A 27050-nucleotide genomic window follows, 5' to 3' on the forward strand; every position below is an offset into this window, starting at 1 on the left:
TACTTTTTGACATCTAAAATGAAGATAACACTGTATATATAGTTTTTTACTTTTATGCTTTGTGTGAACAACTAAGGTGTGTTGCTTATGAAATCCATGAAGTGCTACAGAGGAAATTACATTTTATTTATGTAATTAACATATTTTGAACTCTTAAAGAAATATAACAAAAGGAAAGACACCCAGCTGAACTAAAATGATCCATGTAGCAAACAAAAACTGTTGTGAGCCGCCACCCTTATATCGCCTTTGGGCTTTTGGACCTGGCTTTTAAAAAATAATTGGAAAAAAAGCACTATGCTGCTAAAAAAAAGAAAAATAAATGTTTGCAAAATTCTACCTAAATATGTATTTTACCAGTTTAAGGTGTGTGGCGGGGCGTGGTCTGCTGCGCCGCTGCAGGGGAGGCGGACGCACCTGAGCAGCACCCGCAATCACGCCTCGCTGCCTTAACGTCTGTGCTATCTATGCTGTTGTGTTGGTATGTGTCGGGCTGTGAGCTGAAAAGCTACAGCCGGCTGTATGCGTACAGCAACCGTGTGTGAGAAAAGTGGTCAATAAAGAGATGCTGAAAAGCGTGTTCATGCAAACATTGTCGGGTCTGCTGTGATATGTTTACAATGGGACTTCTGCTCCTGAACCTCTGCGCGCAGTGAAGTCACTTTCATCTTTACGCAGGACTGTAAGCTGTCATCTGTGAGGCGTGAGTGGTGTTTGGTTTTAACATAGTTCACGGTGGAGAACAGCTGCTGACACAATGTGGATCCGAAGATCCATAATTGGCCTACCTGGGGTTGAAAGTCTCGATAAATGCACGGCGTTTCGGCGGGTATACCGGCTTCCGTGAGTGTGACGCTTATTTTGAGCGATGAAAAAATAATAGAATGTTATTTTATTTTTATATTTCAATATCACAATAATCTTCCAATTTAGAACTACAAGTTAAAAAAGAACTAACATAAATAAAATCCACTTCAGCTAAATACTTGTTTATTACTAATTTATTTTCCCAAACCACGCAGAGCCGCACTATAAGGACTAAAGAGCCGCAGGTTGCCGACCCCTGGTATAGTGGAATAAGCCTGACTGAGAGCAAGTTACAGTTACAACAATGTAATGATGCAATTTTTCCTGAACAAATCCTGCAAACATACTGGCTGTGATGGCTCCCTCTCTGGATTACATGCAAACCCCATGCACACTCGCATGCATTCATTCAGGTCCTGTTACCTGTTGTGGTGTGGCAAAGTGACAGTGTAGAGCTGTTCAGTAGGTAGGAGGTTTCCACACCGGAGACTGGAGGGCAATTCTACAGATGTAATACTAACAACAGCCTCCCAGTTCTCTGTAGACTACACACAAAAGGAAAAAGGCTTTTACTTCTATTTTTGCTTTTTTTTTAAAAACAAAAAACATCATATTCTCTCCATACTCACACACCTCAGGTTCATAGCGGATCATGATGTCATACTCCATGGCATAGGGTATGTTATCAATGGTGAAAACCAGACCAGCGCCATCTTTAACACGGGAAAAACCAGGTCCTGTCCATGTCACCATATGGCTGAGAGTGTGCTCTCTATGAACGGTCCTCACATCCGGCTGAATAACAAAGACACATCACCAAAGCATGGCTTTCTTTTTGACCTATTATCACTTCTACTTTATGCAATACTTGTGCTATATTCTGTTTCCTCTTACTGACATAACTGACTTCCTGCCAGCAGCTCTGAATTAAAGGTCGGTGGAATGAAAAAGTCTCATAAAACAACTTTTAAAATTACCAAAGCTTACCAAATAATTGTGATTGTAATAACCCCATCAGTGTTATTACAATCACGTTGCTATTCCAACAGTAACTCTTTCTTTAACTCTGTTTTGACTTCCAGTCTACCATCTGTTAATACAAGACCTGATATATTAAAATTAAATAATAAAGAATACTTTTTCATTATGTTTTTGACTCTTTTGGGATTCCTGTTCTTTAATCTGTCCCAGTGTTGGTGGTCTTGTACCCACTACCCCCACACTCTTTTTTCAGGTTGACTAGTTTGTGCTGATATCATTGATTTGACAGTTAAGCTTTTAATTAGGCAAACTGACGTCCTCTTGGAAAGTGGTCTACGTGCACATGACCACAAACGCCTAAAACTGTAGACGTTAGTAATGCTCTGCTATTTAACTCTCCTGATACAACTGCAGAGTCTTATTGGAGGCTGTAGTCTAATAATGACTGTTTCTTTTATTTTTCCATGCAATTTATATCAGTAAGCATAGGCTAAATAACAGAAACACCTCAGTATAAAAGAGGCATAGTACAGTGGTGAGCTGTTCCTATTAGGGGTCTTCACAAACCAAAAATTAAATGAATAAGTCAATAAAAGAAACAAAAATCATACTGTTTGTTGAAGCTGCCGAATACGTCTCAGTGCTGCCTGATGTTGCTGCGACTTGGCAATGTTACGGTGCCGCCGGTGCCTCCTGAGCTGGTTGCTGAGGTGCTGAACACAGTCATTAGTTGCTTGTTGGCGAACTTGGCCCTGGAGGGGAGAGAAGAGGAGAGTTTTGACTTTTAACTGACTGTTTAAGGAAAATAACATTTTTATTTCTAGTTCTCCACACACAAAAACACAAAAAAACACCATCCCATCTTCAACAGTGTCAAATTTATATACGCCACACAAATACAAACAAATTTTCACAAGCAAGTAAATAACAAAAAATGTTTTTTATCAAAAGTTATCAAACTGAGATGAAATGATCTGAGTCTTTCGTGCATAGAACATTTAGCAAAACATGTCAAAACACCTTCACCTTGGTTTCGTCTCCTGTGCTCAAATTGCTGGGGTGTAACAGAGAGAAACAATGATAAGAAAAATGTGAGATGTTTTTGTGTGTGTGCTGTTTGTTGTACAGAAATAATAAATTGTGACATGTCGGTATCTGTGATCTGGTCTAGCGATGTCATGGATTACTTCAGCTCTGAAGGCCTGCACAGAGATCCAGCACTTTGACTACGTCTTGCTTATTCTACACCATCCTGCAACTTTAACAACTTAAAGACACCAACCCTTATTTGTTCAAGCAATATCTTCACTTGTTTAGTGTCTCACATTTCTTCTCATAACATTCCTGAGTCACTGAAGTTTTCCCTACATTCCTGCAGCTGTGATGTTGTAAGTGAGGACTGTTGCAGCTTGCCCTGAGGGCTAAAGGAGGAACTATTGTATGCTGTGTGTCTATTAACAATGAGGAGGATGGCAGCAGGTGGTGAGTGCAGGTGGGACCCTTTTGTAGTCTGGTGATCAGTCTGGTCCTATCCGGTCCATCTGTCTGGGTTACAGGGGCAGCAGTCTAAGCAGAGACTTTCCTTCGGCCACTTCTTTCAGCTATTTTACAGGAGGCCGAGGCGTTCCCAAAGCAGCCAAAGGACACCCTCGAGAGTGTCCTGGGCATATGCCAGGGCCTCCTCCTGTTAGGACATGACTGAAATACCTCACCTAGGAGATGCCCAGGAGGCATCCAAGTGAGATGGTCCAAGTATCTCAAATGGCCCTCTCGATGTAGAGTATACATAAACTCCTCCACTTACAGCAGCCACTTGCTCCGAGCCAGGAGTGGAAACTCCACCCTTTTCATCTAAGAACCATCACCTCAGACTTCACATCATAACCGTTTTACACTCAACTACAAACCCAAGCCTCTTCCAATGCAAGATGGAAGTCATGGCTCAATGAAGACAACAGAACCACATCATCTGCAAAAAGCAAAGATGAACTCCTCAGAGCACCAAACTCTCCACCCGATACACCTCGGCTGTGCCTAGAAATTCTGTATCTTTTTCATTCTTCTCCATAAAAGCAATAAACAGAAGTGGTAGCAGAGAGCAGCTCTGGTGAAATCCCATTCCACTGAGAAAGAGGCTGACTTATCACCAGCCATGTAGATCAAGCTCATTTTGGGATAGCTCCCAAAAATTAGTTCAATGTTCTATGAAACCAAAACACTCCTCCACAGGACATACTGAGAAATGCAGCCTTCTCGAAGCCCACAAAACACATGCAGACTGGTTCGGCAAGCTCCCACGCACCCTTGGATGTGGTTGAAAGGATAAAGAGCTGAACCATTTACATGCGGAAATTGCAACCGGTTGCAAGTTCTGTCAAAACTCAGGAACAGGACACAGGTCTGGGTGCAAAGTACTCAGGGCTCCCAGTGTCACCAGCAGAAGCTGTTGTTGTAGCCAGTTACTCTGGTCATTGTTTCCAATTGTGGATAATTGAAAAACTTAATAAAAAGCTAAAAATGTGATGAAGGATAATTAACTGATGCTTGATGGTGAGTGAAATCTTTCTTTTGCTCACACAGTTTCCAAAAAATACAAAAGACAGGCAGAAGAAGAGACTCTGACCTTTTGCTGAGATGTGTGTGTCTTTTACGTAGAGATACTGTAAGTGATCGGTGACCTTTGAGGTTTCCTAAGTGAACATGTTGGATCATACAGCTCATTACTGAAAGCCACACTATGTGAACATACTTCCATGGATACAGTCGTCATGTATCACATTCTTGCTAAAACAAGAAAAAAACCCTGTTAATTAAAGTCGTGTCCATTTAATTAATGAATTTTTGTGACAGAGATCCCACTATATGACAGGAGTTCTCTACACAAACAAAAAAGGTCCCAAAGGAAACTTTATTAGGGGTTACAAGATGGAACTACACCTCTTGGATTAGAGTGACTCCACACACACAATCCAATCCTCCTGAATGGGTAAGCAGATGCAGAAACTATAAAGTAGCTGTAATCAGCAGCAGTCCTTTTTTATAAACCCAGGTTAAAATCTTCAAGCGCTTTTATGAATTTGTCAAATTTAGGGCTACTACTAAGATCTGTTTGTGTGTTTTAACACCTCATGTGTCTTCTTGCAGCAGCTAATCATGCTTTTTCTCACTTTGAGCTCACAACCATCTTCTTGAAAAGCGGTTACATAACCTCTCCACTATCAATCAGTATTTCAAACCTGCTGCATGCATGAGACACAAACACGTCTAAGTTCTAGGTTTATGCTTGCACAATGGCCTTCCTTAAACTTTACAAATGGCTTGCTCTCCCCCAGCTTATGATTTTAAGTGAATTTTGCATCTACTCATTTGGGGTTTGGGGTAAGCTCAGCATTTTTCTACAATATTCGCTTCTTCAAATAAAATACTTTTAAAATGAAAGTTTTTGAAGTCAGATTCTACAGTGTGCTGTTTTGAAGTACTCAGCCTAGTAGTATGAGCCAATGATCGTAAATGTGAATAAGTGGTTTACACGGCACCATGCTGCTGTGCTCACCGGCAGTACGGGGTCAGCAGGAGAGTGTCCGGTGGCATCTTCGGCCTCATACTTGTAGAAGTCCAGCGGAGCACAGAAATACCCGGGCTGCACATCAGAGCATTGCCGGCCAATTAGGTGCCTCCTGCAGTCACACTGGCCGGTTTCCATCATGCACCTTTAAGTATCACATACAACAATGTGTAGACAGCCTTTTACTGGTGTTCTTGAAATCTCCTGTCTATTTGTTGTCTGCACAGACCATCAGACTGAATGAGTCACAGCCTCACTTCGTGTCCACTTGATGCTTTTTGCATCTAAACGAAATACTTGCAATTTACAGAACGCTTAGTTCTTAAAAGCAGAACAAAGACGATACAAAATCTTTTTACCTGTTGTTGAAGGCTCCTCCAAAGTCACAGTCACAAGGTCTGCAGCCTGCCAGGTCATTACTAAGGCCCCAGTATTCAGGCTGTAGGAGGAACACAAACCTCACAATTAGCTTTTTTCACAGTTCATGTACACTTTTTTTGTACACTGCTGCTTTATCATGAACACTCAAAGCAGGAGTTCTATTTGTAATCGTGCTAGTGATCCATGGCTAATCTGCAGTCAGCAGAGACTGAAGGAGTCACTTGGATGAGTGACAAAAACATTTCTCCCACTGAAAACATTACATCCACTTGAACAGAATCAACTTTTTGGGATTTCCTAACCTGGATGGTTGTGCATGCATCAAGACATAAACTCCACTCAGTGTTTTATTAGCGCACACACTCTCTGGTCACCTCATCTAATAATATGGATGTTTAGGTTTCCAGGCTGTAAATGAAGGCAGTTTCAACTCTTGCAAAGAGCTCACTGCACTGTATTCTCTGTCATTACACAGGCCAAGTTTACCAAAATAACAGCAAGAAAATAGCGCTATTGAAAGTGTCTTTTTAAACAACAGCCCAGTGCATATAGCCGATTAATGCAATCATGTCGGCCAGTTCAGATTCAGTCCGATTGCTGAATACAAAATTGCTGTGATGACGCACGGTTTAGGTATAGATCCCACACAGAATTTTAAAATATGGCCCCATTAGTTTAACAAGTCAAAGACAAACATCTTCCAGTGCATTATTTAAAGATCCTCACTTTCACCTCCTTATTTTTATTCTTGGACTGCACTGGAATATCTACACAGAGTAGATTTTCATGCATTCAAGGCCTGCTATTGAGCAAACCTGGACATGAGCTTAGGATGAAACCTGAGAGACAGAACAATGACTGTTACTAACCAGACACTGGTTGCAGTAGCGGCCGGTGACATATCTTTTACAGGAGCAGTCCCCACTGATCTGATCACAAGGAGCTCCCATCACGATGATGCCACGAGGATCACAGTTGCAAGCTGATGAATAAAGACACAGAAACATGAATGCACATAAAGATTTGAGATATCTACTTTTATTAATGTTCAAACACATTTTGGCGGCAGATGAACACATACGTTGGCAACCCAAAGGGTCATTCTGGCTGAGTCCATAATAACTCTCCTTGCAGTCATCACAGCGCGTCCCCTTCACGTTGACTTTGCAGCGACACTGTCCCGCAATCATTCCCATTTCAAAGTCGGTGTGGGTGTCACACACGCCTCCCTCCAATGACCCCACTGGGTCACAGTCACAGGCTTAAGTGAAGGAATGATGGAGATTGTAGGTAAAAGGTGACAAGAATGACAGCAAAATTTTATGTTTCAGAGCAAAATTCCTTTTTTATACTCAGTACTGAATTTCTGTACCAAAGGAGAGACTCAAGGTATGAGAGACTCACAGATACAAACCCGTGGATCTCTAACATCTCTGTTTGGATCTTGGTAGTAGAAAGGTTTACACGTCTCACAGTTGCGTCCCATAGTGTTGTGCAGACAGTCATCACAAACTCCTCCACTAACATTACCCGTTGCCATATACACTGCCATGTCAAAGTGGCAGTGGTCCGAGTGGCCATTACAGTTACACTCTGCAGAAACAGGCAAAAACAAAATGAGAACAGTTAAAGAGCAATTAGAGCAAACTTATTTTACGTCTTGGGTCACAAAGCAAAACTCTCCCATCTGTCAATGTAAAGATGTTCAACTAAATGTTTAACAGCTTAACGTAAAAAAGAAGTCCAGTTTTTTTACATGATAAAAAAATGCTGCTGTAGTAATGAAAGAAATCTGTCAGCAAAAAAAATCCATAAATGTTTAAAGTTACGGTAGCAATTATAATAAAAAAAAATTGTCATTGTAAAAAATAACAATTTACAGTACCAAGTGAAAAAACGGGAACTTTTCTGTGTTTTAACTGTTATTATTTTCGATTAATTACTTTGTTGTAGTATCAAAGGGAACGGGGGAGGTCTTTACGAGTAGGAAAAACTATAAAAGCTATGACAACACAGTAAAAAGTCAGAAATCGATGCCTTCTATCACATGTCCGAAGCTGTCTAGCTGTCTGGAGGCTTTGGGCTTATCTTTGAAACCCCTGATTTAGAGGAACATGAATACCATGCTGACCACCTTTTTTTGGGTGGCGTCCTAATAATAATAATGATACCCTAAAAACTATCACATCGCATTAGCTTCTCCCATCTCCTTTAGAGGTGACCTAAAAGTAAATTTCTAGCTTTATATCTTTATTCCTGGACACCAGAGTAGCCCAGCATAGCTACATACATCTTAATTTATCTTTCTAGCATATATTTATTTTTAATTTAAACCCCCCAAAAGTGTCTCAGTTATCTTGTAAAACAAGAAACGTGAAAATATGTTTTCACTGGTTGACAAAAAGCCCCATTAATCATATTCAGATACTGTCACAGTCACAGAAAGCCGACTTCATCAGCTGACTGCACTGCTGCTGGTAGTACCAACAAAGGGCTTGTTCTCTATTTCCTTAAATAGTCTAAAGGTTAGAAAAGCACATTTGACAACTATAAAGAAAGAATTTCAGCTACAAATGTTTCCATCTGAATTTTGAAGGAGTGCATATTTGCCCCACCTCTGCAGGTGTGAGGGTTCTCGGCCTCCGCTGGTCTCCACGGCAGGTCATGGTGGAAGTTTCGGCAGCGCTCGCAGTTCAAGCCTTCTGTGTTGTGTTTGCACACACAGCGACCGTGGATCTGAGCACAGCAAGATGAAAGGTGACAAGGATGAAAAGTGACATGGTTAGTATGGGCAGTGCAAATGAGAAGGCTGTGATTTACTGTGCTGCAAGTGTGTGCAGCTTTCTGCTGTTGATTATTTTAAACAAGAAGATAATTTTCCATTTTCCTTTACTCTTACAAAGGATATGCTGATAATTACAGATTCAGTGAGTTTTTGGCTGTATCATCCACTAACTGACCATGCCGATCTCCCTGGCGTCGACCCCCGGCACAGGAGCGCACTCTGAAGCATGTCCGTAACAGAAGCAGCTCCCTCGCACTACCAGCTCATAGATAGCGTAGTAATATTTCTGCAGGACTTCAGGGCGTCGGTCCAGAAGGTCATCTCCCAGAGTGTTGAGCTTTGTGAAGTTAATGCGCAGGTTGGTGATGCGCAAAAGATCTGCAAAGGAAATGTTTTTTAAAAAAGTCAGCCAGATTTGCAAGATAAACAACATTAAAAAACGAGGCTGACAGTTCATTAATATGCACATTTTTTCCTTGACATTTTCTACTTTTTTTTTTCTGCATTAACCTGGAGTGTGATGAGACAGTAAATGTTAGAAATGTACTGATTGATGATGAATTCTGATGAAAAATAAGACGAGTTTGTAAAGTACTGCACAATATTTACACCTGGTATTAACATGTAATCTATATCTAAATGTATTATCTGAAAAGGGTACCCAAACGATAGGTCTTTGTGTTTACCTAAAGCTCTTTATTCATCCTTTAAACATGCAGGTAATTTTGCATGTTTGGTTTAACAGAATTTAATGCCAGATGCCATTCCTGACACAACTCCAAAGGGATTTGTCTCCTCCCTACAAACCCTTTATATTTACCAGTGGTGTTATTTTACTGTGCAGTAACAGTGCTGGTTACTAAACCACCAAAGACTGTGTGAAACATTTGGGTATGGTTCCTGGGTAGAATGACAAGTTCTTTGAAACAGTGGACAATGGTGGGAAAATGAGGGAGAGGTGTGACCTAAACATCAGCAATGTCTGTCCAACCTCTACTATATCAAAAGGGCTGTGCACACAGTGGATACGTTGCCATAGGTGCGACTGCTAGGTAACAAAACAGAGTGTTCCCAACACCAGTTTGTACTGTTTGCTAGTTTTTGTTTGGGATGAATGCGTGTCAGTGAGGTCAGTGATGGTTCACACAATCCATTTATCTCTGGTTAAGATTTCATCAAAGTCAAAACATAATTATGTCCAAATGTGGCTCTTTTGATGCAACTCCATTCTAAGTGCAAAGTTTTCTGTGAACATCAGTATGACTTTTTCATTATCCAGACGACTCAGCTAAACAAATATAAGAGACAGGAAGCATTTGAAGCTTTTATTTGCAGCAGGAGCTTGGTAGAATACAGAATTTTAAAAATGTGGTGTCTTATTTCATAAGGAATAAGGTTCGGCATTTTCTGTATGAAATTCCTCATGCATACAATCTCTCTATGGGGAACATATATGAGAATACTATATGCATTTAATGAATGAAAAGTGTTCACAGACCTTGAATATCTAAGCTGTAGGGGTCTTTCACTGGAATGGCAGGATCCAGCACTTTATAAATAACCTTAAATAAAAGAAGAGATGTTTTCATTAGACTGCAGTATTAAGGAAATTCTATAAATATTCAACAAATGTTAAACAAAAATTTGCACAAAATGGAAAATATACAATGACTGGTCACATATACCTTGATATCTTCCAATTGCGCTTATAAAGTTCGAGTCATATTTTTTAACCACTCAGTGTGCTTTAAAGAAACACGCTATGTTTATATGGTAAATGTTCTTATATAGTGCTTTTCTACCCCGAGCATTCAAAGCACTTTGTCTTTTTTCTATGCTCTTTCTATCTAACATTCACACTCTGAAGGATGCATTGAAGAGCAACTTGGGGTTTGTATCTTGCCCAAAGACATTTGCAGACTGGTGGGATCGAACCACCAACCTTTTGATTAGCAGATGACCTGCTCCACCACGTGAGCGAGGTCTAACCAGTAGTGCATTTCCTCACTTATTTCCAGAAACACAAACCAAGCATTTAAGCAAATGCTGGGTTTTATTGTGAAATGACCACATGATTTCAAATAAAATAATGGCCTGATATTACATGAAGAGTGGGAGACACACCCTTTTTTTTTTTGCAAGATTCTCATCTTCTTTATATGTGCTATGGTGCTATATGTGGAAAATTACATGGGCCATGGTTTAAATGAAATCAGATGGCAGTTGCTTGCTGATCAAGTGTGATTCCTGACAAACTTTAGGAGTGAGTTGTTTTGGTTGCAATTTAAAGCATGTAAAAGGTGTATTTGTCCTCTCCAGGGACCCTTAGTATTTAAACATACTGCAAACTGTTAGCACCAAATGCATGTTATATTATTTTAGAAGAAATCATAAAACCTTCACTTGAGTTGTCAGATCGTGCCCTTCATCCAAAACATTGTATTTTTATGCATTAATGTTGAGCTACAAACACCTTACAGATATAAATGACGTTTGGGTAGATGGTGTAAAGTGGTAAGGGTCAAACTGACATGCTCTTTCATTACCATGAACACATATGAGAATTTCCAGCAAATGTTGCCCTGTGAAGCAGGCTGAAAATATCCCACTATAAACGTGTAATTTAACCTACTTTGCTGAAAACTCCATAGTGCTAAGCTGCTCTAAAAGATTAGAGTTGCAGTACTTTGCAGAATTCTTGAGCCACCACTCATTCCTTTATACTTTACTTCCTAGCAGCCAGATTTTTTTGTAATTTTTTAAAGAGACAATTGTTCTTCAGGCTTTCTGAAAGTTCCTTTCTTTTCTTTTTGTGCATTTCATTCATTTTCAGTGGAGTCATTGTACATGACCATTTTCACAGGAGCATTTTTTTGTTTTTTAAACCACTAAACACTGACCTAAGAATCATTCAAACACAAAAGGGAACCGAAATCAAGAAATAAAACAGTGTTTTTTCTATACATAACAAAAAACTTAACAAACAACACATATTAAATCTTTCGATACTTTGTTACAAGCAGCAATTAACACACAAAGCTATGAAAAATTCTAAATAGGTCAAGTAAAGGACAAAATCAGTGGTAGGGCTAAAAAACATTATCTACAGCAGATGAACAGCATCTGAAAGTCTTATCCTTAAGAAATAGAGAGAAAAAAAATCCAGCAAAGACCTGATACAAGACCTGAGAGATACAATCGGCCCTAGCTCATTCATTTAGTTGATGCTTAGTTGATACTAGTCACTGATTTCCTCAGAAATGCTCTCAGTGGAAGGGTGGCTGTCAAAAGGCCAATCATAAAGAAGGCAAACAGAGAAGAAAAGATGAGGTATGCCAAATTCCATAACAACTGGACTGAAAATCAGTGGGAACAAGTCTCATGTGGTGATTATCTACAACCAATAGAATCTCTGTCATGGAACAAAAGGTAGCCAAAACAGAGCTTTGGAATGCCCGTCAAGAAGTAATACTCAGCTCTTTGCCTCGTACACCATATTTCTACTTGCACGTTTGAATAAATCGCTGTGCTGCCTACTGTGCATTTTCCTATATATAGGAATATAAAGAAAGTACTTTTGTATAAATTACATTTTATGTTTTTTGCATAAGGCTTAAACAACAGGTATATATATCCTTGAGTGGGCTTAAATCTAAAAGATGCAGAAAGGTTAACAAAGAGAAAAAGTGCTGAACTTTGTTTCTTCTTTTCATCATGCCTCTTTACTACTACAGGTACTTTTTAAACTTTTTACCTCTCCATTAGTGGAGGGTTCGATGTCAGAGTAGCGTTCCTCACAGATGATGTCATTGATATGGTGCAAGCCATTGGCAGGAATGCTGGGGAAGGTTCTGGTACAGTTGGAGGCATAGTAGCGGTAGGGACGCCATGTTCGGCCAAAGTCAGCTGAACGCTCAATGACCAGAGATGCAGGTCGGAAAGTCTGAGGAGACAGAGTACGAAAGATTTATCTGAACCTTTCATTTGCTGTACACACAGATAAAGGATTTCTGCCTGATGGAATGCAGCCACCACACTTCTCAGTGTACATAACAAACACACACCTGAAGAATTATGTCCTTTGACGTGCTTAAACACATATAGTATTGCACATCCAACAGAGGTATACAACACATGGAGCTACCCACACATGAAAGAAAAGTGCATGTACCTTAAACTTCATGATGAGATGTGTAAAGTGGAATTCAGCCTCCAGGTTCAGTCTGATGCTGACACTCTCCTGGCCTGTGGAGAAAATAACTGTTGATGAATGTCGATTGACTGTTGCAGACCTTTACCTTTTTTCTTTTCAGATTTCCCTCATTCGAGAAATACCAGAGTCCTGCTCTTACTCCCACAGGAACTCAAATGTAGCATCAGTACCTTTACCCAGTAACCTTTCTGTGAAGGACCATTTGCCTTCGTATTATTTTGCTGTCTATATGTATTATTCTGGTGTAGGTGTAATACCTATTGACGTGGGGTTAGTTCAACCCGGAGAGTTTATCTGATTTAGAAATTTTTCCATGTCTGTTTCTCTGAAAACAGAAAAACATGGAGTAAGAAAAGTCTGTACTTTATATGGGCCTATTGACATCTGTGGCTACGCTTGTTATCATTCTCATCATCCTTCAAGATTTGACCTTGGCCTACCTGTAAGTGGGTCCATATGCTGAAACATAAGAAATGTGAAGTTGTCTTCAAAATGCTGTCCAAACTTTGATTTAGAGTTAGACTGATTTAGAAGTGTCCACAGTATGCTGATCGTAGCGGTAGAAATATTAACATGAATTGAAACTTACAGATACATCACAGATTCACACAGGGTTAACATCACAGACAACCTGGATAATTACTGCACATCACTAGAGGTCCCCAGGTTATTCATACAGTGTCCTATTCATACAGTGCATCACAATCTAAGGAAACATATTCTTCACAGACACACATATATATAAATATATGAGGATGGAGGCAAACAATGAACACACTGATCATGTTTTTTTTTTTAATTGTTATTACACACGCACACACACACCCACCATGGACAGATTGCCACCAGGTGTTGACTCTGTTGCTGTCTGTGAGGTAGATCACATTTTCAATGCGGTGGCTGTTCGAGTGTACGTTCGGGTCGTAGGGATGCTGGGAGTTGCACTCAAAACACTTCTCTGGTTGCTGAGGAAACAGAAAAAAGTTTTCTTTTTAAAAATAACAACAAATTTAAGTTCAAAAAAAGTTCAATTGTTAAAATAGAAAGCAAGCCTACTTTACTTTTTTCATGGCTTTCATGGTTATGGTATTGAAGAAAGGGAGGAGAAGCATCAAACAAAGAAAGTAGGAGAGAAGGAGGCCATGAATGAGTGTCCTCATTCTATTTAAGTCTGCCAAAAATCCAACATTCATCATCAGAAGGAGCATGCCAACTCTCTGTCATGGTACTAAATGTACAAACATGAAAAGTCCAAGGCAGTCTGATTGTCATCTGAGGAGATTACAGATTGTTACTTTTCAACCAAATTTAGGTAACAGAACATCCTTTCAACAAAACCTTAACACTGACTAAATGCCATCAAATATTATTAGGACATTTCACTAAAACTATATCAACAACAGGAGATCTAACAGGTTCTCAGGCTACTTCTACTACGGGATGAAATGCACAAATAAAAAAAGAAGCTCTTTTTGCTTAACACTGTAACAGAATTGACAGAAAGTCTAGGAGTAGGAGGAGAAAGTACAGGAAGAAGAAAAAATAGACTGACACACATGAGGCAGGAGTGAAGGTGGACACTTGAAATCAGAGATTATGGGAGAAATAAAACCATGTGACCAAGGTCAAAGGCATGAGTTTGAATGAAGGGTGGTTTCAAAAAAGGCAGACAGTGAAAGCTGCAGATAAGAGCAGAGAATCTGCAGCAGAGTGTCAAAGAGCAACAGGGATGAAGGACAAATGTGCTTGGAGGGGAGGTAGTAAGTTAAGAGATCCAGGGAGTGAGAGAGATGCTGAGAAAGAGCAAAAAAAGGGCTCAATTTGAGAGGGGCCATAAAAAGGGAGTACGTGGAGGGAAAGAGGGCACACCAGAGTGGGATGATGAGGGTATGTTGGCAAGAGAAACAGTAGATTCCAGAGCTGATGAATTAGGTTGTCAAGGGCGATTAAGCTGCTAACAACAGCATGGCTGTTAATGAGACTCGGCTGAGAATTGAAAAGAAGGCATGTTGGATATAGCGTGCGTGTATCCATTCACACATACACACTATTTCAACTTGGATGTATATGTGTGCACATGCACATGTATATCCATGTGCATGTGCACACATATATAAAGTAGCCTTTTCTAATTACTTTAGAAAAACTGAAAAACTGTTGTGCTGATTTTTTTAAAGCAATGATTTGATTGAATGAGCGCTGGTAGGTACGTCAACCCACTACCTCTGCAGGTATCATTATACCATGTGGAGGTCTTTAGAATATTGTTGTTGTTTTTTTCCTTTAGTCTTATAAGATAAAGACTAATACATGTAGGTAATAACCAGAACCTTCAAAATGACTATAACAAAAATAGAATGAGAAGGCCCTGAGCTAATAAGCAAGAGGAAAAATAACATACAGCATACACTACAATCTTTCCAGCAAGCATAGAAATGTTATGGTTTGGGGGTGTTTTGGTGACAGTGGTGGGAGAATAACTGAAGTGAATTCTTTTTTTTATACCCAAAGTGGATCCAGTCAAGCAGCACAAACCTGACATTTTGTGGATTGCTATGTGAGGACAACACATTTCAAAAACACTTTAAAGCTGTAGCTGGCGAGCCTCACTCCCTGTGATCAGCTCATATTTATCACTAATTAGTCAGTCGTGGTCAGCGATGCACCCACCTAGGTTTGATGCTGTTTTGAGAACATTGTTTTGCTATAATGCAGAGATGGTTTTACTTTTTTAAAATTAACTACCACTTTGATTCATCATTCTTGTTTCTTTTTACCTCAGCCCCACATGTGAAATTCATATTATCCTTTCTCCTGCACACAGTCTTCTCTCTTTGACTTTCTTCCTTTTTCTTCTCAATTTCTGAAAGTCTTTAATACAACTGGTGTGAGTGCAGCTCCTAAATGCAGTTGAATCTTCAATGACACAAAGTGGGAACAGTGTAATCCGGTCTCACATCCGGTGTCATGTTTGTGTGCGTGAAGGTAGACCCAAATTAATAAGAATAATAAATAAACCTTTTTGAGGCAGTAATCCAACAAAAAAAGAAAAACAATGCCTACATATCCAAACAGTAGATAAAAAGGGAACTCAACAGTGGACAAACAGTGCAATGAATAACAAAGGGCAACTGAAGCAATTTAAACTAACACATACACTAACCAGTGTTCATTTTTAGAGAAATAAAACACAGCTCGGCGGGAAATGATGAACAAGGCCCTGTACTACAACACAAGTTCAACACGACAAGGGTATTTTTCTGTTATCTGGATTCACTTACACTAAACTCAGCAATCACAATAAGCAGTCACACAAAGTTGGCTATCCACCTGCTAAGGTAATCCAGGGATTACGGTGATGGAAATATTAACGTTATTATCAAAATTTATATTAATTTTGAAAAGATTACAATTTTAAAAATCCAGTGAAATTCATTTCAACGTGCAAAAAACTAAAATGTATTTTATTATTGTACTTCATTTAATTTCTTTGGCCCTCATGCTCCTTCATACCTTCCTCAAAGGGATCTGTGTCTCCACCTGGACATACATAACTCAAACTGTCATGGTCCTGGGTCATTTTGACCCAGTGTTCTTAGTTTTCCTGTAGTTTTGTATTTTGTTCCTTATGTCCATTGGATTGTTTGGTTTGGTATTTGGATCCCCCCTGTGTCCATGCTTTTATTGTGGTGTTTGTTCTGGTACCGTGTTCCCGTCCTTTATGTTCTGTGTTCTCCTCATCCCCTCGTATTCATCCTTGTTCTCTGCCTCTCTCTCTGCCTCTCTCTCTCTGTGCTCATCTCTGTGTACTGTGTTGTGTTTAAGGTCCACATCTTGGTGTCAGTATTTTTAGTTTCGTGTCCTCCCTGCTCGGTCATGAGTAATTGTCTTCAGCTGTGTTCCCCGTGTGTTCCCACTTCCCTCGTTACCTTCTGTGTATTTATGTCAGAGTGTCCCTTTGTTCTGTGTTGCGTCGTCCCTCTAGGTTGTGTGCATTTACCGTGTCTTCCCAGCGCCTCAGCTTTAGTTGCTCCCAGTATAGTGTTTGTATGACTTCTTATGTTCCTGTTAATAAAGACCTGCCTTTGAGTTCATCCCCGTGTGTCTAGAGCCGTGCATTTGGGTCCTCTCTTGCCTTCACACAGCCGCCGCTTGACACAAACAGAGAATTTGTCTATGTACAAATTTTATACAAGGTCACCAAACAGGTGTCCTGTTTTGGATCATATTTTAACTCTTAGAGAAAAATACAATTTGTAAGATTTTTTACAGCCAACAGAAATAAAAATAAAGAAAAAGTGAAGTGAACAACCATTGCAGTACAGAAAACCTGGGTAAGAACCGCCAGTGCTACACCCAAGCCTCCTAGTAGTCGCTGAGATTCAGATTTCTCAGAGATTTTTAGTAGATGCCGCTATGATATCAATTTGAAGCTCCTACGTCACCTCGTTCTCAAGTTATTGGATTTACAAACATAGGTATCCTAGCCACTTGCCCGAAAACAAAACTCCACCAGCCTTTTACAGCTGAGGGGTGATAAAAACTAAAGAAATGAAGAGCAAGCTAACAATCAACAGAGAATAATGAATAATAAACAGAACTTGAAAGTCCACAACTCAAAAGCACTGAGTCAAAAACACAAGCAGCATAAACACACATTAAATACTGTGACTGATTACAATCTGAACCCTATACCTTTCCTATCACTGCAGTAGAAGGCTGTCTTGCTGAGCTGGAAGTTGAATGTGGTGAATATTCCTACCCTGAGGCAAAGGAAGAGCAGGCACATACATGCAGACGCACGGAAATGCATGAATGGAGGCAGCGTAAATGACAACAGCATGGTGAACATGCTGGGAGACGTATTATTGTAAACAGAAAAAAAAAAGTTGCACATTGCAGAAATGAACACTATAACATCATTTTGTCCTGAATAACTGCAGCTGCTTTATTTCACTAAAACATCCGCATCATATACATGTGTATTAGCATAGCTCCACAAAAAAAAACACATACAAAAAAGAGAAAGAGAGAGGTGAAAGCATATAGGTAAAGAAGGTGTGGCTGACTTGTGTATCTACATCTGGGGCCTGTGCAGCGAGTGTTGCTCATTGAAACAAGGCTGCAAACAAACAGACAAATGAACAATTGAAGATGGAGTAGTGCAGAGGGAACGATGAAGATGGATGAATGTGTTATAGACAGGACATGCCAACTCATTTTTCTTTGCACTACTCAGTCTGCCATGTATTGTGAGGGAAATGGCAATGTGATGAGTGAGAGTCAAGCAGAGTGCATATAAAAAAAAAAACAGCTGTAGAAAAATCAATCGGTAAATTCAAATAAAGGAAGAAAACGATGTACTTGTGTGGTCTGTCATTACCTGGATCTTCAAATATAATGAGAAGCTATTACCACTTATTCCCAATTCATGCTCAGAATGAATGTGGGTATGCTCTTTGTATTCGCTCTTTACACTTTACATTCAGGAGTTTGTGTGTGACTGACCTGCAGATGACTGACAATACAATATCGCTCTGGTCCATTAAGGCCGCAAGTAGAGGTGGCCGTTAGATTGACAGCACGTCCAATCAGGAGGTTTCCTGTTGCAGGGTAACAGCTTCCCTCAGTGCAGCCATGAGGGCTTGATGGGAGCTCTTGTCCAAATACACAGACAGCTGGCCATGGATTAATGGATGGTAGAAACAGAAAACAGAATCATCAGAATCATTAATCACAGTCAGCTTCACACTAACAATTTTTCCACTAGATATTTTTCTTGTATTTAAAAGAATCACAAATCTCAAATCGCCCCCCAAAAAGCTGGAAAGAATTAAACAGTCATAAAGTTTACTTCTTTACTGCCAAGTAAACCTCTGCTTTGAATCACATATGAGCAAACTAGACCTTTTGACGGCTTGAATCTACAGAAAGCCATGTTGGAAACTTTGTCTAAATGGATGGGCACAGAAGCATCAGTGTGAGCGTTTTGGCTTGTGTCTGACGGCTTTAACCACAAGTGTCCGTATTTGGACATGAGGGTGGAGTGGTTATTAACTAATAGGGCTGGGTATCGTCACTGATTTCTAGAATCGATTCAATTCCGATTCACAAGGTCCCGAATCGATTCGATCCACGATTCGATTTAAATCTGGGAAATTTTGACAGTCAGAAATATTATAATTCAGATCAGTACATTTACATATTTTTGTATCAATAAAAAGGAAGCTGACACACACAAGACTTTATCACAGGTGTAAGCGTCACAGCAGATGCTTTTGTGTCAAAGTAGCTGAAGATAAAACACAGAAAAACATGAAGGTGATTTTCCTGGCCTGGGATTTTATAAAAATATTCTGCAGTACATCAAAAACGAAAGAAAACCATTAATCAACATATGAACATCACCTCTGACGTTACAGCGGTTTTATTAGAGACACGGCTAAGCGTTTTGCATTTTGAATAATTTTAAAAAGTTTAAATTTGTTCAGTATTGAACAGCAGAAATGAGGTTTTCTTTTCGGAAGAATGTAAAAGGGAAAAAAACAGCGGCCGACAGCGCTGTAAACAACAGTAGACTTGTGCGTAACAAGCAAGAGAATAATGAAGAAAGGGAAACTGTTCTTGAAGTACAGAGAGAGAGAGAGAGAGAGAGAGAGAGAGAGCTGTGCATCGCGGTGGAAGCAAAACAGTAAAAGTCAGAGTGAATTCATGACGGTGTTTATGTGAAGCGTTTGGATCTTCTTTTGCTGCTGGTTCGGTCAATATTGTTTGGAGAGAGATCAAACTAACAGCTTTAGAATCGGCTCATAAAGGGCGTGAACACAAAGCTAGGACCCGCCGACAGATCAGAATCAGCGAGCTGTCGGCTTTCAGCCCCGACCGTGAGAAAGGCGACATCTAACTGATTCTGATCCGCGGGTCGCGCTGTGTGTTTAAGTCTATGTGCAGAATCCGTGTTCCTGCTCTCATTTACTGTCTTAACTGTTTGGTGGTTCTTGAAATTTTGTGAGATGTCACCTGAGATTGTGGCATTTTGGGCAAAATAAATTTATATTAAAAAATCGATTCAGGATTTTAATGAATCGATTTTACGTTATCCAAGCCAGAATCGATTTTAATCCATGAATCGATTATAAAAACCCACCCCTATTAACTAATACTAATAAGCTCCATAATGTGCACATCCATAATGCAATGTTGATGTATATATTAGCCACTTCTGATAGGTGAAAGATTAATAAAATACCAGTATTTCATTGAACAAAGCTGAAGCACAAAATTCTTGGAGTTCTCTACCACCAAGAAGACCATATAAATTGTCAGAGAAGTCATTTACAACTGCTCAAAAAGGGACAAACATGTTGAAAAGGCCCAATTCAGTGTCCTGACTGACTCTGAGGAGAGTTTCATTAGAAAGTTATCAGCTAAACCAGCCATGCCCCTAATCTTAAAGCAATTTTTCATACAGGTAGGTTATTTGAAACTATTTTTTATAAATGGGACAAACAATCAATTTCTTATAATGTGATCATAATTTTTAATTGTGTAAAGTTCGGCACCTTAACATGGCAGTCTACAGGGATTGACGCGCTTTTAGACTCAAGTGGTAAATGCAGAAATTGCAGTTTTTGCTATGTTTGCATGAATATTTTTAAACTCTGGAGGTTGCTACTCACAATCAAATGCACTGTCTATCCATGTTCAGTATATGTGTTGATAACAGTTCTTAAAAATGTAATCAGTTTATAGTCCAGTTTCTATCATTGCCATCTGTTTTTGTGTATTTGAATGTGTTCCATTATGCACACTGTCAAACAGTTTTTCTCTTTTTGAGTTCTACTTTTCTTGTCACACTTTTGAATAAAAAAACATGCCTTTCTTGTCTGATTTAAAGAAAAAGCCAAAGCTTGATAATCTCGGAGCACAGAGACATAAAAGATGAGAGATAGCTGTTCATCCTGTTGATCTAAAGAAAGCAAACAGGAAAGATATAGATGGTTTAAAATGGACTCAAAAGCATCCTCTCTAATGTGACTGACAGTAACTAGGCACTTTATTAGGAACCCCTGTACACCTGACTATTCAATGTATTTATACAGTCACAACAACAGTTGCCTCAAGGCCCTTTATATTGTAAGGTAAAGACCCTACAATAACACAAAGAAAACAGAGAAAACCCCAACAATCATATGACCCCCTATGAGCAAGCATTTTGGCAACAGTGGGAAGGAAAAACTCCCTTCTAACAAGAAGCAGAACCAGGCTGAGGGAGGAGCAGACATCTGCCCGGATGGGGTGAGGGAAGGGAGACAAGACAAAGACATCCCAACAGGTTTATTCAAGCAATACATGCAGTAAATCACAAGAATAGTAATTAGGAGTTTCATTCGGTGTTCACATCAATCATCAATAGCGTTGCGACAGTGTGAAAAATGGCATCAGAATTCCCAGAGACTGTCAGACGTCAGGTTATTTTTCTTAACACAGAATATCTCTGCATCATCATTAACAGAAAGTTTCTGAGACAGACAACACATTCCACTCTAAAATGCTTTGGATTAGTTCTGTACAAAGCATGACAAGGCAAGTTAAGTGAGCCTGCATACAAGCCTCACTAAACATCATTAAAGCACTGGAAGACTGACAAAACCAAACATTCCTGGCATTAGAAGAAGACCTTAGAGATTTGTTAGATCATGCTGGGGAATAACAGCTTATCAAATAAATGTAAACGAAAGTTTCATCATGGCCTTTCGTATTTAGCAACTATAAAAAAAGACAAATCTGTTACTGACCTTACTGGCTACAAAGGACACTGCTCCCTTACCCAGATTGATTTTCCAACATACTAACAATTCACTGCACACACATATATATATCTATATATATCTATATATAGATATATATATATATATCTATATATATATCTATCCAAGAACAGCACCACCAAGGCTGGAGACGGAGCAATACTGGAAGAGCATATGGGAGAAGGACGCAACCCATAACGGCAATGCTCAGTGGCTAGAGGATCTGAGGGCAGACCACAGCGACCTCCCCGAACAGGGTCCAGTAACCATCACAGTGGCAGATATCCAAGAAAGGGTCTCCAGTATGAAGAGTTGGACAGCATCAGGGCCCGACATGGTTCACGCCTACTGGCTGAAGAAGCTGACTGCACTCCACGAGCGTCTGGCAGCACAAATGAACCAGCTGCTAGTTAACGAGAGACACCCGGAATGGCTAACCGAAGGCCGGACGGTCCTGATCCCCAAGGACCCCAAGAAGGGACCGGTCCCCTCCAACTACCGACCAATAACCTGCCTCAGTACTACATGGAAGCTCCTGTCAGGCATCATATTGGCTAAGATGAACAGGCACATGGGTCAATACATGAGCGGGACACAGAAAGGAATTGGCAAGAATACCAGAGGCGCAAAACACCAGCTACTGGTAGACAGAACAGTCAGCCGAGACTGCAAGACCAGACTGACCAACCTGTGCACTGCCTGGATTGATTACAAGAAGGCCTATGACTCAATGCCCCACAGCTGGATACTGGAATGCCTAGAATTGTACAAGATCAATGGGACCCTAAGAGCCTTCATCAGGAACTCAATGGGGATGTGGCGCACAACACTAGAGGCCAACTCCAAGCCCATAGCACAAGTCACCATCAAGTGCAGGATCTACCAAGGAGATGCTCTGTCCCCACTGCTGTTCTGCATAGGCCTGAACCCCCTCAGTGAGATCATTAACAAGACTGGCTACGGATACCGACTACGGAACGGAGCAGTTGCCAGCCACCTCCTGTACATGGATGACATCAAGCTGTATGCCAAGAGTGAACGAGACATCGATTCACTGATCCACACTACCAGGCTATACAGCAATGACATTGGAATGTCGTTCGGACTGGAGAAGTGTAGTCGGATGGTAACAAAGAGAGGGAAGGTAGTCAGAACTGAGGGGATTGAACTACCAGAAGGCAACATTGCAGACATAGAGGACAGTTACAAGTACCTGGGGATCCCGCAGGCGAATGGGAACCATGAAGAGGCCGCTAGAAAAGCTGCAACCACCAAGTACCTGCAGAGGGTCAGGCAGTCCTGAGGAGTCAGCTGAATGGTAAGAACAAGATCCGGGCCATCAACACGTACGCCCTGCCCGTGATCAGGTACCCTGCTGGGGTAATAGGCTGGCCAAAGGAGGAGATAGAAGCCACTGACAGGAAGGGGGCCGGGGACTGGTGAGTGTCAGCACCACAGTCCAGGATGAGACAACGAACATCCAAGAATACATTGGGAAGATGGCCCCAACTGACCGAGTGCTCAGTGAATACCTCAGCCAGCAGAAACCCAAGAAAGAGGAGGGAGACGAGGAACCATCATGGAAGGACAGGCCCCTGCACGGTATGTACCACCGGCAGATAGAGGAAGTGGCTGATATCCAGAAATCCTACCAGTGGCTGGACAAAGCTGGACTGAAAGACAGCACAGAGGCACTAATCATGGCAGCACAAGAACAAGCTCTGAGCACAAGATCCATAGAGGCTGGGGTCTATCACACCAGGCAAGACCCCAGGTGCAGGCTGTGTAAAGATGCCCCAGAGACAATCCAGCACATAACAGCAGGGTGCAAGATGCTAGCAGGCAAGGCATACATGGAACCAAGTGGCCGGCATAGTGTACAGGAACATCTGTGCCGAGTATAACCTGGAAGTCCCGAGGTCAAAATGGGAGATGCCCCCAAGGGTGGTGGAGAATGACCGAGCTAAGATCCTGTGGGACTTCCAGATACAGATGGACAAAATGGTGGTGGCTAACCAACCGGACATAGTGGTGGTAGATAAACAGAAGAAGACGGCCGTAGTGATCGATGTAGCGGTTCCGAATGACAGCAATATCAGGAAGAAGGAACACGAGAAGCTGGAGAAATACTAAGGGCTCAGAGAAGAGCTCGAGAGGATGTGGAGGGTGAAGGTAACGGTGGTCCCCGTGGTAATCGGAGCACTAGGTGCGGTGACTCCCAAGCTAGGCGAGTGGCTCCAGCAGATCCCGGGAATAACATCGGAGATCTCTGTCCAGAAGAGCGCAGTCCTGGGAACAGCTAAGATACTGCACAGGACCCTCAAGCTCCCAGGCCTCTGGTAGAGGACCCGAGCTTGAAGGATAAACCGCCCACAGGGGCGTGCTGGGTGTTTATATATATATTTTTTGTTTATATATATATACATATATATATATATATATATATATATATATATATATATATATATATATATATATATATACACACATATATATACTAGGGGTGCAACGATAATCGTATCGATATTGAACCGTTCGATACAGTGCTTTCGGTTCGGTACGCATGTGTATCGAACAATACAACATTTGTAATTTATTTTATCAACTTTCCTTCTGACGATGCTGTCTGTGTGGAGCGCTCAGTGAATCTGCGTTCGACTACTCCGCCTAGGCTGCACTGTCGAGCGCAGATCCACTGAGCGCTCCACACAGACAGCATAGTCAGAAGGAAGAGCGCAGGGCAAGCTAGCGTGACAGAAGTTAAGCTCTCCTTGCAACATGGACCTCCCCCACCCTCATTCAGATCTGGCGTTTGGAATTATTTTGGTTTTCATGTGACGTATGACCCTGAAGGTAAGTGCTCATGGACAAAAGTAAAACAGTATGTTGGATGTGCCACGCAATGCTCAATTACATGGGTGGGAGCTAGCGTGTTAGCGCAGTTAGCTCGTTAACGTGTTGGCTGTCTAGCCCCATGCATGGGGCTATCAGGGGTAGCTCGTTAACGGAGATTTGCCGTGTTGTGGCGTTAAGGTCATTTTAACGAGGTTAACCTGAAAGCACTAGTGGGAACACAACGAATATGACTGCACATTTACGCCGACATCATCCTAGTGCAAAGACAAAAACAACAAGCATGCATACTACAAACTTTACCCGAGTCATTTAGACAGCCGTTAGCACAGGATTCTCCTTATGGGGACCTGATATGTTTAATATGCTGCTGAGAATATAGCCCAGAAGAAGCGGATAGTATAGCTTTTATTTTGGAAAGAGCCATTTCTCTGTAATAAACTCTCTTTTCCAAAGATGAGTGATTCCTCAATCAGATACAGGGCTCGCAAAATCGCTAGCCCGACGTCCTGGGGCTAGAGATTTTTCCAGTCGGGCTACCAAAATTTTTCCGTCGGCCTATCGTAGGAAGGAAAAATATATGTCAATGCTTTTGCATTCTTTCGGAAATGTAGCTGGGTAATTATGTCATTGGCATCGGTGAGCCACTGTCAATATGTGACATATTGAAATCGTGTTTGAATTTGTGCTTGTTTTTTGCTTTCACTTTGCAATCGCGTGAACTGTGTATAGAGAGCGACAGTACTGATTGGTGAGTGATGATAATTTACGCACCAATTCCTCTGACATTGTCTTATTAATCGTTAGCTTACTACGCAAACATGACAAGTGAAATCTCCCGCAGCAAGCTTAAACATGTGAGAGGTTGATCGCGCAGAGAATCGCTGAGCGTTATGTGAGTGCGTGTGTAAAAGCAGCAGGATTTATATTTCAGTTCTGCTGAGCCAAATAAGACAGATCAGGGTGAAGAAGTGACAGCCAAAGAAAAGCTTACCGCAAAACGGAAAAGTTATGACAAATCAGACTATAAGGCAAAAAGAAAGTGCAGCTTTATGGTTTCATGGACAAAATAATTTCTGTGGCTGCAATATGACGAGCTATATAACCGGGGCTGCACATAAGTGGTCCGCAGGTGCGCATTCGCTGTCAAAATAAAAAACACGCACAAGGGTTAGGGTTAAATTTAAAAACTGTACTTTTGAGTTAAAATATATATTTATAATTTTAATAAATGACAAATTAAAAAGGCATGAACATTTTTTTTGTATCGAAAAAATATCGAACTGTGACACCAAAGTATCGAACCGAACCGAACCGTGAATTTTGTGTATCGTTGCACCCCTAATATATACATATATACATATATATACATATATATATGTGTGTGTATATATATACACACACACACATATATACATATATACATATATATACATATATGTATATACATATATGTATATATGTATATATATATAAAATATAGAAATATAGAAATTTTGATATAAAGGGTGCAGATGTTTTGTGTTAAAAAATACTGTATTCAGTGAAATAAGTGGTGCATTTCCACTTTAAAGACAGAGATATTGTTACAGTAGCGGATCTTCATATTGGATTCACAAGCCAAAACACTTGGGCATCAGACTGCTCTTCTGAAGTTTCAATGACAGAATCACAGTAGTGACAATGTTACTGGCTCTCAGCTGAAGGTCAGGTTTCCTCATTTAGATCTTCAAAAAGTAAACTGCAGATCTAGCTCCCATGATTTGTTCCAGATTAAAACTGGGAAAATCCTTTTGTATGCTTAGTATGCATACTGTAGAGTAAAGCAATTGCATTTGCATCTGAAAAGACAACTGTGGAAATCATTTTACATTAAATATTTGCTTTCAAAACCTAAAGATTCTCTGGTTTACTCAGGCCGAAGTAACTAAGACTACAGCTCTTCCAATCTCTCTGTACACACAGACACATACACAATGTCTTGGAATCAGTTCAAGTACAAGATTAACAGAGGAAGATTTTCTGAATTCCAGTGAAACATTAACAATGCCTGGCGGTACTACAGACTATTCTACTATAATATACCAGGAAATACACAATAAGCTTTTAGCATATTGGCATTGCAGAACATGTTAAAGCAAAAGGAAAGATGTTTACATTTAAAATGCCACAACATGTACAATGGTCACATACAGAAATGTACAAAAACATGCTGCAAGGCAAACCTGTGGACTGCTGATAAAGAGCAGACACACCCTGGACAAACATAAAACACACTTACATACATGCAGGAAGGTAAACCGTGTTTTAAGCTTAAATAAAAAGATTACATTCTTTCAGAAGCAGAAAAACCTTCAACTTTATATTTGTCATTGGCGCAGCTAAAAATTAAGAGTTATGTTCCAGTTCACTACTCTGATAACTATTTAACAATACAGACACAGAGAGTATGACTAAGAGGTATAACTGAGTTTTACCTGACCTCACTTTAAAGGTATGATCAAATAACCTGTCCAAGGTGAGGCACCATAAAACACTGTACATGGAAACCCTCTTAACAGACATTGTAATAAATTTGGCTTTAGAGTAAAACAAAATATGAGAATCCAAATTAAAATTGAGTCACGTCACACGTCACGCCGCGCAAAGAAATAA

General features: G+C 40.4%; 1 protein-coding gene across 3 annotated transcripts in view; it reads right to left on the reverse strand.

Moving 5' to 3' along the window:
• The window catches only part of lamb2l (laminin, beta 2-like), a 57546-nt gene that overhangs the window by 13787 nt on the left and 16709 nt on the right, over positions 1 to 27050 (reverse strand). For all 3 annotated transcript variants that reach the window (XM_040013749.1, XM_040013751.1, XM_040013750.1), the window contains 15 exons: positions 18241 to 18410; positions 13562 to 13697; positions 12691 to 12764; positions 12274 to 12462; positions 10018 to 10081; positions 8695 to 8897; positions 8350 to 8470; positions 7139 to 7327; positions 6816 to 6995; positions 6604 to 6716; positions 5713 to 5792; positions 5342 to 5498; positions 2400 to 2540; positions 1441 to 1602; positions 1231 to 1352 (listed from right to left, as the gene is read on the reverse strand). In XM_040013749.1, the coding sequence (XP_039869683.1) occupies positions 1231 to 1352; positions 1441 to 1602; positions 2400 to 2540; positions 5342 to 5498; positions 5713 to 5792; positions 6604 to 6716; positions 6816 to 6995; positions 7139 to 7327; positions 8350 to 8470; positions 8695 to 8897; positions 10018 to 10081; positions 12274 to 12462; positions 12691 to 12764; positions 13562 to 13697; positions 18241 to 18410 (2101 nt within the window). The remainder of the gene's footprint in view (positions 1 to 1230; positions 1353 to 1440; positions 1603 to 2399; positions 2541 to 5341; positions 5499 to 5712; positions 5793 to 6603; positions 6717 to 6815; positions 6996 to 7138; positions 7328 to 8349; positions 8471 to 8694; positions 8898 to 10017; positions 10082 to 12273; positions 12463 to 12690; positions 12765 to 13561; positions 13698 to 18240; positions 18411 to 27050) is intronic.

This window comes from Simochromis diagramma, unplaced genomic scaffold (assembly GCF_900408965.1).
Source record: "Simochromis diagramma unplaced genomic scaffold, fSimDia1.1 OVJJ01000705.1, whole genome shotgun sequence".
In the NCBI taxonomy this organism is placed as follows: Eukaryota; Metazoa; Chordata; class Actinopteri; order Cichliformes; family Cichlidae; genus Simochromis; species Simochromis diagramma.